At 43.9% G+C, this 17,268-nt stretch overlaps 1 protein-coding gene across 2 annotated transcripts; it reads right to left on the bottom strand.

Moving 5' to 3' along the window:
* Positions 1–227: 227 nt before the first annotated feature.
* edem3 (ER degradation enhancer, mannosidase alpha-like 3) lies at positions 228–16,562 on the bottom strand. 2 transcript variants are annotated; one of them, XM_084067461.1, is made up of 21 exons: positions 14,943–16,562; positions 14,310–14,355; positions 13,862–13,962; positions 13,630–13,669; positions 13,303–13,415; positions 12,903–13,056; positions 12,349–12,483; positions 11,583–11,688; positions 10,674–10,771; positions 9,897–10,022; positions 9,548–9,631; positions 9,185–9,268; positions 8,005–8,129; positions 7,246–7,417; positions 6,950–7,095; positions 6,188–6,332; positions 5,729–5,920; positions 5,221–5,386; positions 4,447–4,632; positions 3,974–4,018; positions 228–1,682 (listed from the first exon to the last, which is right to left on the bottom strand). In XM_084067461.1, the coding sequence occupies exons 1-21, from the start codon at positions 15,029–15,031 to the stop codon at positions 1,336–1,338; spliced, it is 2,700 nt and encodes an 899-aa protein (XP_083923587.1). In that variant the 5' UTR covers positions 15,032–16,562; the 3' UTR covers positions 228–1,335. The 2 variants fall into 2 exon arrangements, with proteins under 2 accessions (XP_083923587.1, XP_083923588.1); XM_084067462.1 differs by lacking the exon at positions 3,974–4,018.
* Positions 16,563–17,268: the final 706 nt, after the last annotated feature.

The following is a 17,268-nucleotide window of genomic DNA, read 5'->3' as shown; positions in this document are numbered from 1 at the left end:
CTACCTGTTGTTCAATAAGTGTCAATTATTTTTCCGGTTCTCATACTGTACATGACGACCAGTGACTCAACCGAGCAAAACTAATTATACGTTTGTGTTTTTATAACCATGTCATTAGTTGTATTAACCACCACTGCTATTCACTACCTCATATCAGTTACACATTGAAATAAAGCCTCAATGACTAAAAGACAAATTGAGAGAGACAAAGCAATTTCATTATTAATTTTTATTAAATTTCACTGTTAACTTATTGGCTTATGTTTTGCTTATTTTCCCCTTCCAATTGGTCAGCAGTTTGCAGCATAGATCAAACTCTGTCTCCTACCTGGAGGCCTCTGCTGGTAATGTCCGTTTTGTAGTCAGGTTGAGCAGAGGATGCTCAGCTCAACCATGTGGTCAAGGGGTTGGTAGGGTGTCTCACTGGTATTGGGGGAGATCTGATCATTCAAACTGACCAGAACCTGAGCAAAGCAGCTCTATATTATTTCTGTCTATATGGGCAACATTATTTGACAAATACATATTTACAATAGCACATGAGTTGACTTCATAGGTCTTCCTGGATCGCTGGCTTGATGCACTTTAACTTTTGATCAGATCCCGGTGGCGCATGTTAGAGCATGTGACCAACACCGATAGCACTTGCCCATCCATCAACACACTCACACTCACATTAAGCCATACATGTGATTAAAGATAACCGTAAACATTCCATCCACCAATTAGCTCATCACAGTTCAATATAAAAAATTAATCTACCCAACAGTCAGATAATTAATAAAATCAGCAAATAATTGTTCAACCAGCATTCAAGATGATCTCCCATTTTCAAATAAAATAAACAGTCAGAAATGGTCAGAGGAAGACACTGAAAATAAGACCAGATTTTAGAAAAAAAAAGAGAGAGATATGTTATGATGCAGACTGGTCCAGATTATAGAGTTTTCTGACTACTAGGCTATGTTATGAATCAGAATCAGAATGAAAGATCAAACAGAAATTGAGTCACAAAGTGGAGTTGACACCTTGGTCTCTCAAGCATCAAAAAGGGGCAAAGAGGAGTCCTTCACAGTTCTACGATGATATCTGTACCTTGGCACCGCCACCAGAGGAGGATGAGAGGCACAGCCATCCCTCATTTTACGCCATGCTTGATCCAAAACTATTTCCCCACTCATAAAAGTGTCCCATCAGTTCATTTTGATTTTGATTATAGGCGGAGACATCTGCACATATATCTGACCCCCCCGAGCCATTTCCACAGTGGGATCATGACTCACTCATGGGGGATTGGGGGGTTATCGGGAGAGGAGTAGAGTTGTCAGACATCCGTCAGAGTTCATCCTTCTCCATCTGTTGAAACGCCTCCAAGTCCTCCCGCCAATCAGATAGCAGCTCATCTACCGATTGGCTGCTCGATTCCGCGGTGCCTTCAGGCTCCTCCCTCTTATCAGAGTCTTTCTCTGCACCTGGCTCTGTCTCCGTTGGGCTCACTTCCACCTCTGACGGACTGATCTCCTCGCCCAGAGGACTAAATTCCTCCTCACAGGGGCTCGCTTCCTCAGGGGCTGCCTCGTCCAGTTCCACTGTGCTCATTTGGGATTGGTCAATAGCCGTGGATGAGGCAGGAGTGGTGTCTTCGGTTACGCAGTCCTCTTCTTCGTGTACGACGTCCCCACCTGAGGAGAGATAAAGAGAGAGACGGGATGATTGAGATCCACAATTCTAGGGCTGTCGAAGATTCCAAATTCAAACCTTGCACAGCAGCTGGCTTAGTGAGATCACAGTTCCGTTCTTCTCTGCCATTGTGGCCATGTCAGGTTAGGGCCGATGCACTGAATGCACGGACACGAGTGACACGATGTCACTTTAATTGATTCAAATTGAAAATGTAGGTCAAGCTGAAACGTGTATGGTAATGATAACATAGAGCTCACAACCCAACTCGGCAGCAGAGAAAGTGATTTGCACTCTGAGCAATCTAAAAAGCCCGGTTTGGAAATAATTAGTTTCTTGGGTCAGTAACTTCACATGGTTTGATTATCATTACCCATTTCATGTCAAGGAAAAGATAATTGTTCCATTTTGATCACAGCATAGCACACTTGGAGTGTTACATGTCCGTGAAACTTAAGATTTTATTTAAACCAGTATGAATATGACCTAACCTTATTAAAAATGAGGATATCAAGCAATATAAATTATGCATCATTCATTTGATCTCGCTCTGAGAAAGCACACCAACCACGGCACTGACAGACACAGACAGAGAGAGAGAGAGTGTGTGTGTGTGGTCTGCAGCCTTTAAAGGAAGTGTTACGGCATATGACAGTATTTGTTTAGTTTGTCATGTGTAGGCATGTCAATATTTTAAAAGACATGTTCATGTTTGAATAAATATACCTATACAAATAGTGATGACTCAACAAATATTGAAAAGGTTTTTAACGTATGGGTTTTGTTGAGAAGGAATATTCCAACGTCATTTTTGGACACACACACACACACTTCTTTCCACCCCCTCAGTTGGTAATCTTTACAAATGTCTGTAGGCAGTCATCCCCAGTCAAAAATAGAGCAGTTTTCATCAAGACGCTGTCAGCTGTAACAGCACAGTGCTGAGGGTGAGTCATGTTTCCCACTGAATAAAACGCTCCTGCTCAACCAATCTGAACAGAGAGAAAATGGTACCACAAAAGAAGTTGTACTGAGGATGAAATTGTTAATGGTCTGGATGGCCTAGCTAGATATTGTCCTTCATCCACTGTAACCGCTGGAAAAGTAGCCTTTCCAATAGCACCTTATGTAACTATTACTGGTTGGTAAATGTGAAAAAGATCTTCATAAAGCCTTAAGACTCTACAGTTACTTGTTACAGTTAATTGCTTGTTGCTATGATGGTCTCCTTGTGTCTGGATGATAAAGTTATTAGTAGGGGTGTGCCGATATATCGTCCTACGATATATCGCGGTACGTTTTCTAACGATATGTAGCGTTGTGGCAAAAAAAAAAAAAAGTAAAACATTTTTTTAAAACAGAAGTATTTGTTTGCATTTCCCCCCCCCCCCTCCATATATTTTCATAATAAACTAGAAAAAGTGCTCATAGTGAAATCTGCCTCATGGTGGCACTATAACAGGCCCATGTGAAAAATTTGGGGCAGAGGTTCGAATTGGAATTGGCCTCAGGGGAGTGTGTGTGCAAAGTTTCGTTGCGATCAGGCCACGGTGCCGGAGATTAGCCGTTCACCGACAGAAGGAAGGACGGATTAGCTGTTCACAGACAGAAGGACGGACGGACAGGGGGTAAAACATTCTCTCTCGCCATGCCTTCGGCCTGGCCGAGACAAAAAGTGCCATATATCGCATCGTATCGATATCGTGAGCCCAATATCGTGTATTGTATCGTATCGTGAAAAAAATCAGCACGCCCCTAGTTATTAGTCTCATCCTCAGATGTCCGTTTGAAACAAAGTGAGCAGATTCTTGCCGTTAGCTTCTCAGAATTGAAAATTCATTTCATTGGTTGTTCACATACACACTATACTGTGTGTGTGTGTGTGTGTGTGTGTGTGTGTGTGTGTGTGTGTGTGTGTGTGTGTGTGTGTGTGTGTGTGTGTGTGTGTGTGTGTGTGTGTGTGTGTGTGTGTGTGTGTACAGTGTGTCCTAAGCCATGAGAGGAAAGAGCACAAAAGACTGATCACGCTAAGCTTTTCCATCAACAAACACACACCACACACACACACACACACACACACAAACACACAAACACACAAACCTTTAAAGGTGGAGTGAGTGAGAGAGAGAGAGAGACGTCAGACATTCAGTACTACGGGTAGAGTGGCAGAGAATTAGGGCATTATTGTCAAGAGGGGATAAGAAGTAGAGTGGAGGGGAAAGGCATGACATAAAGGGGGCGGGAAACCAACATTGCAGAGATAAGGAGGAAGAGAAAGCAGAAAGATACTTACTGGTGCCCACGGTGCCTGGGAGAGGTTTATCTTTGAATATGGCTTCTGCTCATCCCGAGAGGAGGGGAGGAGTACAGAGAGAGAAATGATAGAAAAAGAGAGAGAGGAGAGGAGAGGCACTGTTACAGTCCACCACAGGGAACAGAGGAACCTGGGAGATGGGATTGGGGAGGGGGGGGGTCAGGCACAATACTTTCCACCACCCTCCTCCAGTACAGTTACACGAGGGCCCACCAGTATGAGTCATGATCAACCTTATTATCCCACACTTCCTTATTAAAACAAGCATTAGGAGAGGTTCTGTGGAGTGATGATTATGAGAGCGATTACAAACAAGGAAACAAGGAAAATACGAAATCGACCATAAAAAAAATCAAGTGTGTGATTCCATTCCATGCTTGAAAAAGGTGCGGTTACAAATAGCGTTCTAATCTAATGCAGAAATTGAACCACAGACGTGGTCCCCCACCCACCTCGGTCCCTGGCCTTGTCGCTCAGCAACACCTCCACCTCTTTGTAGTCCTTCAGAGCCTCCAGCAGGATGTTGCCCTCCTTGTGGAAGAGGAAGAGGAGGGGCAGGGTGACGTCTTCCGTGTTGCGCCCGTCCCCGGCCATCTGAAACAGGGGCGCCGTGTCGCTGCTGCTGCCCTCGTTGTCATCTGCAGAGGAAAAAAAGATGACCGAGGAGGGGAGACGAGAAGAGAAAGGACTTGAGATCAGAGTGGTGGACACTAGTGTCTCACGGTCTATCATTTATAATCAGCTTATACAAGTTCTACTGTATTTATTAAGTCATCGTTGCAACGTGGAAGGAAGCGTGACGACGGGCCGTCTTAAACCTTTAAGACCTGGGACGCATCGGAGTCTTAGATTTGAGCTAAAAAGCATTATTTTACACTTTGGCTATTTTTTGAAAAATCGAGAAAATGTGTGCAAATCTTTGAATATATATATTTTTAAAGTGAACATTTTTAACTCAAATCTTTGCTTCATGGGGTTGGCTGGAACAACCTATTTTGAGATGGGGGTCCGCGGCCAAATACATATCATTTTGGGGGTCCTTGATATGAAAAAGATTGAGCACCACTGATATAGAAACATACGTTTTTCAGAAAACTGTTGGGATTTAGGAGACATGTAGAATCGGCTTCAGGTCTTAATGGGTTAAAGGTAATTAAATTATCTGGGCCTAATCTAGTCACCGAGTTGATATCCTGTGTCTCGTGTGATTAGTAGCCTGTCCTCACCGATGACGATGCCTCCGATGGCGCCGGCTTTCTGGATGTGTCGGGCCTTCTCGGCGAACATGCACTGGCCCCTCTGGAGCAGGGCGATGCGGCCCTGGACGTACTCGGCGTTGACCAGCTCGGCGCAGCCGCTGTAGGGCTCGGCCACCGTCACAAAGCCTCGTACCTGCACACGGGAGGAAAAGTGGAGAAGAGCGATTCAACCACGGTCTAAAACAATGGCTCAAATTCCCTAACATATACTGGGTGGTTTTGCAGGCTTAATCCCTCTTGCTGTCCTGCTGGCCACAGAACAAATCCCAATAGGGATTTGGGATTTCCTAAGTCTCATCCATGCCTCTGTCTGAATAAAGTTAAACACTCGAGGGAACTAAGTAGGTTCTTCACTCAAAAGAGAAAATGCCTGAAGGTAATGTCAGTGACCGGGCGCAGGGAAAAACAAACACACAGACATAATTAGGTACTCGTTTGAAAATTGGCAGCTTCCAAAGCTGGAAAATCCACTCACCCCCGTGGTGCTCTTGGACAGGTCTATGCCAAACTGCGCTGGGCCGGCGGTTAGTACCACTCTGCCAAAGAAGGGGTGGGAGACGATCTGAATGGCTCTGGGTGGGAGCTGCTCCTTTTGCTGCTGGCTGGAAAGCTCCATCATCTCCTGCATGAAACGCATGCCGTCCTCTGCGGCTACCGCACTCACCGCCTGGAGGAGGTGCACCCCAAAGAGAAGAAGAGAGAGGTGGAAAGGGAAAAAAGTAGTAGTAAGGACATGGGATTTTTTTTTTTACAAAGAGCAATGGCGTGTGTGTGTGTGTGCGTGCATGTTTATTAATATTTTAAGATATGTAAATATTCGGTAAAATACATGTGTAAATGTTTGGTCTTGCAATGAAATGAATTACATTTGCGTAGGACACAGAGAAACCACATTTAGAAAGTGTTGCCTTGTCTCCTCCTTCCACTTGCTTACCTGTGTGGCATGCTGTACCAGCTGCACCCTGCCATCCTTCAGGTGGATGAGGCTGACTCCCATCCTTCTCAGCAGCTCCAGATGTTCAGGGTTGTTTGCCATGAAATCCTGCGCCCTCAGGGGAGGACGGCCCATACCGGGCTCACTGGAGGCAGGGATGGGTAGAGGGAGAAGGATGGACAGAAAATTGAAAAAGAACATTCAGAAAAAAAAGGAAAGAAAGAACACGTCACAGAGCTAAATGTGAAATTAAATCAAAGAAAACTTTTGTGGGGGCGCCGATAGCCTCTAGGCTCTGACGCCCTTTTGCCACACAGTGGGAATAGCTTTATCCAACACATTTTGGACCCCACACTGCAGAAAAAAGTTTCACTGTGCTTTCATTGAAATTCTTTTGTGCCAAAAAGATCACCCGTGGGATGAAGCCTTTGCCACTAGCCTCGCGTCATCGGGCTTTTCACAGTAACTGTGGAAAGCCTGGTTTCTGCTTAACAGTGGTGCTGGTTGTAAGACATTTGATAAGATTTTTTTTTAAATACACAAATAAAGAAATAAATAGAAGAATTCATGGCCAGACATGGAGGACCTGACAAAAATGTTCTCTCCCATTGTGGGAGAGAAAGCCGACGCTTGCGTCACAGGCCCGTTTGGAGTACACATGTGTGTTAAAATGTCTTTCTTTTTTTCCTTGTAGAATGGATGTCATAGAACCACCTAAAGTGACTAAAACTAAGTAAAGAGAAGAAACGTTTCTGGACATACCGGTAAGGAAGAGGGCGGGGGCAGCTTTTGTCAACGGCGCTACGGATTGGCTCACGCAGGTTACGGGGGAAGGCGGGGTCAGGGAACAGGAGGCGGGTGTTAGGGCAGGTCCAATCAAAGTTAGAGTCATCCATCTCCTCCTCTGACTGAAGTACCAAAACAAATGTGAAGACCTTCATTAGAAATTCGTCTTTGAAAACATTTGTCAAGCTCACGCTAATCTTGTGTGTGTGTGTGTGTGTGTGTGTGTGTGTGTGTGTGTGTGTGTGTGTGTGTGTGTGTGTGTGTGTGTTTACCGTTGTATTAGTGGGGACAGGTGGCTTGTGAGGTGCCATGGAGAGAGATAAGGGTAAGAGGTGAGCCTCTGTGGTGAAGATGTAGTCCTCCACATCAAATGGGAGGTCCTCGGGATCCGCAAACAGCAGGAACAAGTATTTGAACATCTCAGCCAAGAAGAAGGAGTCCATGCTGAGAAGAGAGGGACATTCGGCCAACAAATAGGAAACCACTTTAGAAGGGTTTTAAAGATGTATTTAACAGTCATACACTATGGACACCACACAGCCAATAAGGCTAGGCTACATTATACATTTAATATTCAATTCAATGATAACTTCATGTCAGTCTTGAACGTTTCAAGCCACCAGGCTCTTCCTCAGACTTCGGAGGAAGAGCCTGGTGGCTCGAAATGTTATTAATAACAAATACATACAGCAAATGGGAGTCTTTCCACCTTTCGTCATGTCTTCTTTTTTAAATTCCACCTCGTCAACCCACACCCCTTCCAAAATAATAATCATTTAACAACCAGGTGCCAAACATTTGCATTCACCAATGTGTACAATCACACTGAATTCACTGAAGTTAACGTGAACTATACGTGTTTTACAGTGATGTTTGCAGTTGCATTTCAGCAGTCTTTGAACAGTATCATCCTCTAAAGCTAATGCAGTATATACTTTGTCAAATGACCACATATAATTGCAGTCATAGGTCATGACACAGTCATTAGACGATGTATAAATTAGCGTTACTCCCCCCCTGAGTGTTCTCACCGATCCTCGTGGCTCCCGGTGCGCACGTCCTTCATGGCAGCAAAGCCACAAGGGACACGGGCAAAGCGATTGAGGTTGTCCAGAACTGTGCGCCCGACTTCCAGGTAGTAAGGGTCTCCTGTGGCCTTGTGTGAGGAAGACAGACAGGTAGGGCGGTCACAATTACAAATTAATTGTCACACAAATAATTGAGATTAACGATTTAATGACGTTTTTGGCATTGAACATTGGAACATATGAATAAAAACTTAATTTCCGTTTCCCTTTTAGGCTTCGTTATCAAACATTGCACACGGCAGAAATACATAAAAAAAGAAAAAAAGTCAGTAATTTCTTTGTATATTTAAGTTAACAAAAATATAAAAAATTGCTGAAATTGTTACAAGCTTTACAATGCGTCACTAAGTGACACGTTGTAAGCTTGTTGATCTGCTATTTCTGGAAAATGCATGAATATCTTCCAACATGGAAACGATTATGACGATTATGCAAAATAATTGCGATCATCTCAAATAATTGTGATTAGGCGATTATTGTGACAGGCCTGCAGACAGGATGCTGGTTTGGGCATCATAAAAGCGCAATGGCTTTTTAATGATAGGCATCACCATCACAGGAAAAACACGACCCACGGAAACAAAGCTTTGCTAGGTGTCCGGCTGTCCGCTCAGTTAGACGAAATAACATTAAACACAGCTACGTAATATTGTATTCATGCTTACAGTTTTTCTAAGCGTTTCCATATTCTCTGCTCCTCATATGAAACAGTATACAGCACCTCCACGCTTATAGCAAAAATCTATTTCATGAAATTTTAATGGAATAGCAATTAGTAATCTACAGTTTGTGCTTGCTCCTGCTTAATAGCAGATACTGAGTCAGTTGTTTTTAATTGGTGCGACAGAGAAAGATCGGGCACCCCACAAAGTCAGCTAAGGTGTACATGGAGATTTTGCTCAAATATCAGTAACATTGGGCCTCATTCACAAAGCTCTTCGTAAATGTCCAACTATATGATGATATAGTTGGACATTTTGATTTGTGCGGATCGCATGTATATCAGATGGCATTTTTTAAATATCAATATTTTAGTCCACTGTGGAGATACTGTATTTGGATTAACAAAGTATACTGCAGCATTGGAACCTCTGCATTGTGTCACACATCCTTGATAAATTACCTTATAAAGGAAATAGGTGCTCTCTGCAAACTCAGGCCTCAGGGGATGCTGCGCCCAGTGTACCCTGAAATCAGTTGTGAAGGCCTGAGGAAGGGAGGTTGGGAAACGAGGGGATCAAGACTCAATTGCACGTGGTACAGTTAGAACACAGAGGCAAAGCTGTAACGTAGCCCAGAGGGCATAAAATTAAAGTTCCACCACTTGTTTTTGTTGCCAACATGAGCCATATGGAGTTATTTGTGTGTACCCCCACCCCACCACATATTTCAGTGAAGCAACTCATTCATTGCGGCAATGTCAGAGCCTGGGGTAGAATAAAACAGATGGTGAATGAGTATTAAGAGAAAGAGAGAGACAGATTACCTCAGGGAGGAAGTTGTGCTTCTTTGTAACTTGGTACAACATCTCATGGGTTTCAATGGCGGGCCGGATATCTCCTTTCAACACCTGCATTGTGTCATTTTATGGGCATATGGACAATTTTTTTAAAGATTATTTCCGCTTTATTACAGAGAGAAGATACAGGGAAAGAAAGTATAGAGACACGCGACACCGCTTTCGAGATGTTTCAAAACCAGGATGATGCAATTATGTGGTAAGACACAAGAGCACTAGCAGTTGGAGCCATAAGTGAGTGCCATTAAGAGTATAATTATCCATGAAGGGGTCAAGTTAATACCCAAGTGTGTAGTGCGTGTTTTTGTGTTCTGACCTGAAGTCCTGGGAAGAAGGCCAGTAAAGAGTCCATCCAGGTGCGAGCGGGAAGCAGAGGTTTGTGGATATGGACATCTAGCAGTAGAGGGGGCTGGCTTATGTACTTCATTATAGATGCATAGTGCTGTAAGGAATATACAAAGTGAATGGATCCGCTGCGAGTGTTCATATAACTCTGAGTGTACAAATGAGTGTACATTTGTGCAAATGGGTAAATCAACACTGACGGATGAATTAACACATTTCACTGTGTAGTCAACAGGGCAGGAAATGTACTTTTTGGTCCACTGGCAATAATATCAAAACGATTAAAATAAAAAGAGTGAACGATGCTTGGTGACCTACAAACATGGCAAGAGGACAAAGTGCACAGAGCAGAACAAAAGGGGAAATTAGAAGCCAGGGGTGTCAGGTGGGAGAGGTTAACTCTGATCTTGTGTATGTAAAACAAAACGTTTGAAAACAAAGTCTCTGTCTGATCAAATCACAAAATATAACATCAAAACGGAAAGCCATACTGTAAGCAAAAGGGTTAAGCCAGGAATGTTCACTGCTAACTTAATAGAATAGCCCTGTCTAGAATAGTCCTGTCCTTTATCATAACAGAATCCTATTATCCAGACAGCAAGGATCTGGTTACCCTGTGTATGTATGGATATATATATGTGTGTGTGTGTGTGTGTGTGTGTGTGTGTGTGTGTGTGTGTGTGTGTGTGTGTGTGTGTGTGTGTGTGTGTGTGTGTGTGTGTGTGTGTGTGTGTGTGTGTGGTCTCACAATGTTAAAGCGCTGCAGAAACAGGTCATCTCCAAGGAGCACGTAGGCCTTCAGCAGGTATTCATAATACGAGTCGATTCCTGCTCCCACTCCACTGTCTGGAAAGACGTAAACACAGAACACCTTGTACTGTGACAAACCAAACACCAACACTTTAACTAATCCCCCCATATATACGTACTTCTCTAAAGAAAAGACATTGTCATCGCTTTTTATGATTCCACTTCCCCACATGCATGCTTGTCTTCTTAGCCTCCCACTTTCCCTTCAGCCCCAGAGTTGCCGGAGTTTCCAAGAGAAATAATCAACCAGGTCTATGAAAACAAGCCCAAAAGAAGTGACTAACACAACTTTAAATCTGGTACAGGGGTCCTTGACATGAAAATGTTTGTGAACCACTGGTATAAACAACATTAGGAAACAACCCCAAATAAGCAACTACATTTTACAAACCAGCCTATAAAAAAACGTTAAGCAACTTTACGGAATAACAAGCCTAAAGTCGCTTATAATAGGCTCTATGCACAGCAGCCATATTATCACTTCCTTCACAGGTGTTACCAATGATACTAATGAAGGCTCTGTTCCATTTAGTCTAGCACAGTGGTTTCCACGACCCCCATAACTCTGAGAGTGTACAAATGGAACCAAATGGACCCGTATTTGTACACTCTCAGAGTTACACACCTGTAAGGGGCCATTTGGAAGCCCATGAGGGTCCCTGGACCCCAACTGTAGATATGCACAATATCAGCACCCTGACTGTTTGACCAGAACGGAACAGAGCCTTCTTTAGTATCATTGGTAACACCTGTGAATGTCTTCATAATATGGCTGCTGTGAATAGAGCCTATAAGCAGACATGGCAACACTGTTCAGACCCCCATCCCTTTCTTCGCTGCCTCTCACCCCTGCGGACCCACTCTCCAGAGTGGATGTTGATGGTGGTCCCCACCAGGTTGCTGTTTCTCTGTCTCTTCTCCCACAGGAAATCCAAGGCTCTGCGGGCGTGGGTCTGTAGATGTATGAGTTTGTGTGGGTACATCATCAATCAAACTGATCGATACATAGAGTAAGACACCATAATCTCTCAGCCCACCAGCCAGGAGGCACTGATACTGCGGCTTGCTGCTGCCAGGCTGTGCCAATGTTACATTTTACAGTCCTTTAAAAAGTGAGTGAAAATGTAAGTTGGTGCACAGCTTTCTCATTCTGTTTTAACCATTGAAAATGGCAGGTTTATACCTCTTAACGACCTATAGACAGGTTTCCTGTTAGTAAACATTGAGAGGAATATGACCGCGCAGCTGCGGGGGGAAGCCTATGGGTGCGTTTGGAAATTACGCACCGGAGCACACTCGCCTATTAGTTTGTATTGGCCAGTGCGCTCACTGCCGCTCAGGGCTGTATTTTCGAACGCGCCTTCCACCCCCAGGCATGCGCAGATTGCGCATTCTGCTCTGTGATGACGTCGCTCGGAAACCCGTCTATGCAGTTCAACTTACTTTTTATGTGCCCATGAGCAATGCAAAAACTTTACATAAATATTGCACAGGAATATTTCAGAAGAATTATGGGCATACTGTAGACTTACATTTAATTATCTAATAAAAAAAAACATAATAAAAAAAGTGCTATCAAATGCATTGTCTCATAATAGAAGCGGTTCTTTTACCTCAAACACGGGATCCCCAGTAAAACGACTTAAAGCCGCAAACTCCAAAATGATGGTCCCTGCACAAGCAGTACAGGTGTCAGTTTCTGTGCCTGTCCTGGATTCTGGACTCCTGACACCATGTCTCAAATTCACCTATTGAGAAGAACAATAACCAGATTTGAATGTACTCTCAAGACTCAACAGTGTTTTTTTAACGGGTGTATGAATTAAAACTAGCAAACCATGAAAAGGTCTGCTTCTCAAAACTGACATCTGTGTCCAGAGCACCGATGCAGAAAATAGAATTATGCGGTCATGATTTGAAAGTGAAGTTGTACGTCTGCCTTCGCTGTGACCCCCCTTTTTGTCAAATGTATTGACTTTAACGGCTGTGTACATTTTTTCTGAATGCCTAGTGCTGGCTGCATATGTGTGTTTCTCTCGGTACATCCTGGTTCCACACTAGACCATGTGTGCACGATTATTTACAAATGTAAACAGTAATAAATCCTTGTATAGGAATGGGATGCGTAGACACATATAGTGTGTGGATCTGTGTCACGCCGTCTCACCCTGGGGTAAGGCAGGCCACTGCTGGTGTTGAAGGCAGGCAGCAGCCGGAGGCCCAGGTCTTTGGCCATGTGCAGGAGCTCATCCTGGTACCACAGCATGTGCTGACCTCCCTCCTTAAGCATCACAGCCATGGAGTGTCCTCCCAGCAGCCCTCTGCGTGCACACACACATTGAACAGCTGCTTAAGCTGGTGGTAAACCACCAAGATTTCACAGCCGATGAATTTCATAGCCGAGTGATCACAGTCCCTTTCCTCGTTGTTGTTCTATTTATTTGGTTGACATTAAGGAACATAGCAGAGGCGCCACATATGTTCACTAAGCAGAAACCAGAGTTCATGTAAAAACATACAGATTTTCTTAACCGTCTTTGCTCGCAGGTAAACATGTCTATTCTCACCCCAGCACTCGGATGTTGGTTTCAAAGACTGACACCACGATGTCATTGTCCAGCCTCACATCTGTCAGGACTCTCCTCACGGCAGCTTCAAACTCAGTCGTTTTGTTCAAAAGCTGTGAGGGACAAACGGAGCCAGAGGATACACCATTTGAATCAATCGTGACTACTTACACTTAACAGTATTCCAAAGCATGCAAGATGTGTAAGAATTAAGAAAGTTCTAATTAATGTAGTCAGGAAACATTTATTTCACCTCCACTAGCCGTACAGTAACTACAATAGATGACTGTAAAGCAAAACAAACATAAAACAGCAGTCGGCACTCACCACTAGAGTATCCAGAGTGTCTATGAGTGTGAGAGAGAACCTAAAACACAGAAAGAGAATCAATCACTCTTTACCAAGCCTGTTACTGCCCCTTAACTTTGGCTATTTATCATGTGCAACGCCATCTTTCTCCACATAGAAGGGGAGAACCTGTAATGGCCACCTCCAAAAAGGTGTTATTATGAGCAGAAATTCTGTATAGAGTCTGACTTGAAACCAGGTGGCCACTCACTTGCCCAGTGCATCGTCCACATCTCCTCGACTGGGTTCAAGCCCACGCACTCTTCCTCTGCACGTTAGAGGCATAAGCTCATCTGCTGGGTATGCATGGTCCTGGGAAACAAAACGCATAAAAAGATTTGTCACACTATGCTTATCTCACTAGAAAATAGCTGATCTACAAGCTCCCAACGGGTCACGTAGAGGGGGAAAAGGAGCGGACAAAGGATAGTTACATGAACACTCAGTATTTCACTTGGTAGGGCCCACCGCTACATTAACAACGCAGCAGGGATGTCAGAGGCATTTCAAAAATAGACATAGTGACCTAAAACGTGTTGCTCGCTGTAGCCGAAACCAATTCAATTATGAAGGCAGCAATTATGAAGAGAGCAGTACAATGACTCATTTATTAAATTCCTTCAGCTAGAACCAAAGAAGAAGCTGGGGGTTGCACTTACCATGTAATTCTGATAAGCATGATCGAACATCTCAACCACTTGGTCTCTTTTGGGGATGATAGAGCAGAGGAAAGAGATCAGTGTCACCAAGAGTAATATCTTTCTTTGGCTAAGAGGCTGCCATACATTAAGTCAGTGGTTCTCAAAGTGGGGTCCAGGGAAAGTAGTTAATGTAGCGTCACTTCTGGAGGTGCCTGGAACAAAACCTTTTCAAATGGGGTTCTGCGGGCTAATGTGTCAATTGGGGGGGGGGTGGTCCTTGACATGAAAAAGTTTGAGAACCACAAAAATAGCAGATATACAAGCTCAGAGTGCCGCGCTACAAGCTTGTAGATCTGCTATTTTTGAAAAATCGTGAAAGTTTGTGCAAATCTTTGTATATATATTTTTTTTTTAAGCGAACATTGTAACTCAAATCTTTGCTTCTGGGGGTCCCTGGAACAAAATATATTGAGATGGGGTCCGTGGCCAAACACATATAATTTTGGGGGTCCTTCACATGAAAACGTTTACTTTGAGAACCACTGATATAGCAACAATAGGTTTTCAGAAAACTGTTTAGGATTTTGAAGACATGTTGTAGAATCGGCCTCAGGTATAAATGGGTATCCTTGTGCTGTTTGCTCCACTCACCTCAACCTGTGCCTCTCCTCCTTGGACATAGCGTGTCCTGGGCTGCAGGTCAGTCCCAGTAGCAGCAACAGCCACAGTATAGGTGCCATTGTTGGCAGGTTGGCCCGATCCCAGTGTGATGTGCGCAAAACAACAGTCTGGGCTCACAGTCAGTCAACGAGCCAACGACTAGACATCCCCACTTCACTAAACACACACACACCCAACACCTACCAAATTGAAAAACTGCCGACAGACATGCGTCTACGCTTACCTCACACGGTGGTTAGACTTCAGAGATCATGTTTAAGATATCTTTTGACTAAAGACACAGGTGCAAGACCACGACCCAGTTCCTTCTCTAGACTGGCCCAGTTACTCCTCATTCTCGCCCAGTTGCCAACAAAAGAACGACACAAAATTGATACTGCTCTGTTTACATTGTCCAAAATACGGTCATCCCTTCTTTTAGTGTATAGTTTGACACTCTAGGGCTTCATGTGTGACTCACAAGTTGCTCAGCCTCCACAAAATGACAGACAGCAAATCCAGAGGGATTTGTGGTAACTGTGTGTCAGAGAGAGAGAGAGAGAGGGCAGAGAGACTGTATCCAGCAGGATGAGAGAATGCACCTGGGTTCAATTGTCCAGTTGTTTCACAGTTTGCAGGAATGTAATACTTTTCAACCAGTGATCATAGATAGGAGTCCATTCACTTAGTGCCATAGAGATGTGCCACGCACCGCGCATGCGTAGAGGGCCATGTTTGTTCCAGTTCACCTGGCTGTCACACCTGTTTATTTTCCAAGCTGTCACCCGGACCTGTGCTGACTGTAATCTAGCCGTGTGTGACACGTTGGCATTCAGGCAAACAACTCTTCTTATCAAGGCAAAACGCCCTACAACACTTCACACGACCAGCTAAAGAAGAAACTCAACGACCCCCGACATCTTTTTGTCACAGAATCTCATGTCAAGTGTATTGTTATTCACGCGCTATAATAAACACCACCTGGTTCTCTTAGTCTGGCCGATATTCAGACACACTGATCGGTGGCTTGTTGTTGGGTTCAGTAGAAACCAGACAATCCGAATAAAACAAATAAACAAACGAAGCCTTCGCCTAATAGTTCATCTACTCAACAATACGTCCAAATCACAGTCCAGTACAGCCATGGTCGTTTATAGGTCCCGATCACACCGTAGGGGGTCTCTGTTGGAGCAGTTATAGGTGACACACACACACGCGCAGCAGGAGGGCTGCTTTAACACAGTTCAGTTCGTTTTGACAGCTCGATCGTCTCTTCGTCACTCAAGTCCAGGTCGTAGCACTTGTTCAAAAAGCTTTAGCCAATTAGCCCAGTTAGTACCAGTAGCCACTTGAGACCTTATTATAACTCTATGGTGGCAACGCAGACATTCTGAGCGGCGGGGAGGACGTCGCGATCATCCGGATCCATTGTGTTGTCTTGTTGTCTCCCAGTCAGTGCCACCACTCCTCCTCAGAGCTAAAGTGTCTGGTATAGTCGTCGATCGGGTTGTGATGTTGATGATCAGATGTCGTCAACCTTGTCTGACTAGATCAGGAGCATTAGGCTGAAGCTACATGCTACTTACTGGCTTCACCTAGGGCATCAAAGCGGATGCTGTGCGTCGTGTACGTCAATCAGCGTTGCCAGGTTATGTGAGAGAAATATAAGCAAGCAGGTCTATGAAAAGCCCAAAGCCCAAAAGAAGCGAGCCCTTGGCTTCGCCCTTTAAACATTAATGCGTTGGCTATTTGAAAATAGCAGATCTCACAAGTAGATTGTAGATTTGCTATTTTCTAAAACTCTTGAAATAAAATGTGGAATATTTGAAATATTTTTTAAACATTCTAATTTCTAACAACACGAATGCTTCCTGACACAAAACATTCTAATATGAACATGTTTTAGAACCACTGGTTTTGGAAACAAGCCTAAATAAGGAGGTACACACGACACACGTTAGAAACCAGCCTAATAAAACGCAACCCGGCCGCAACTAATATTTACGAGCAACGTTACAGAAAAACAAGCCCAAGTTGCTTATAATAAAACGACATGGCAACGCTAACGTCAATCCGGAACGTCTAGTTAAAGTCCCGCCCCCTGTCCTGTCCGGCTCTTCCATTTGTAGTTCGTCACGCGAAAGAATGAACCTATTCTAAAACGTTATTGAGTTCCTAATCCAGCATAAATGAGGTCTATTAGATTATACATGCGTATGGATCTCAAGTATTCGCCTTTACAATTTAATGTAGGAGAAGGGCACGTTTATCTGCTCAAAATGTTCTTAATGAACTACATCTCCCACAAAGCATTGCG

The sequence above is a fragment of the Gymnoscopelus microlampas genome (genome assembly GCF_963454915.1).
Source record: "Gymnoscopelus microlampas genome assembly, chromosome: 9".
In the NCBI taxonomy this organism is placed as follows: domain Eukaryota; kingdom Metazoa; phylum Chordata; class Actinopteri; order Myctophiformes; family Myctophidae; genus Gymnoscopelus; species Gymnoscopelus microlampas.
Note: the sequence above shows the minus strand (reverse complement) of the source record. Positions and strands in the feature narration are given on the sequence as shown.

Bases quoted from the DNA above. Each gene is read 5' to 3' on its own strand.
- edem3 (XM_084067461.1), bottom strand. From the start codon at position 15,031: ATGGCACCTATACTGTGGCTGTTGCTGCTACTGGGACTGACCTGCAGC. The intron at 9,269-9,547 runs GTAATCTGTCTC...TCCCTTCCTCAG, and splicing joins AGCACAACTTCCTCCCTGAG to GCCTTCACAACTGATTTCAG. The intron at 5,921-6,187 runs GTAAGCAAGTGG...CACCTCCTCCAG, and splicing joins TGGTACAGCATGCCACACAG to GCGGTGAGTGCGGTAGCCGC.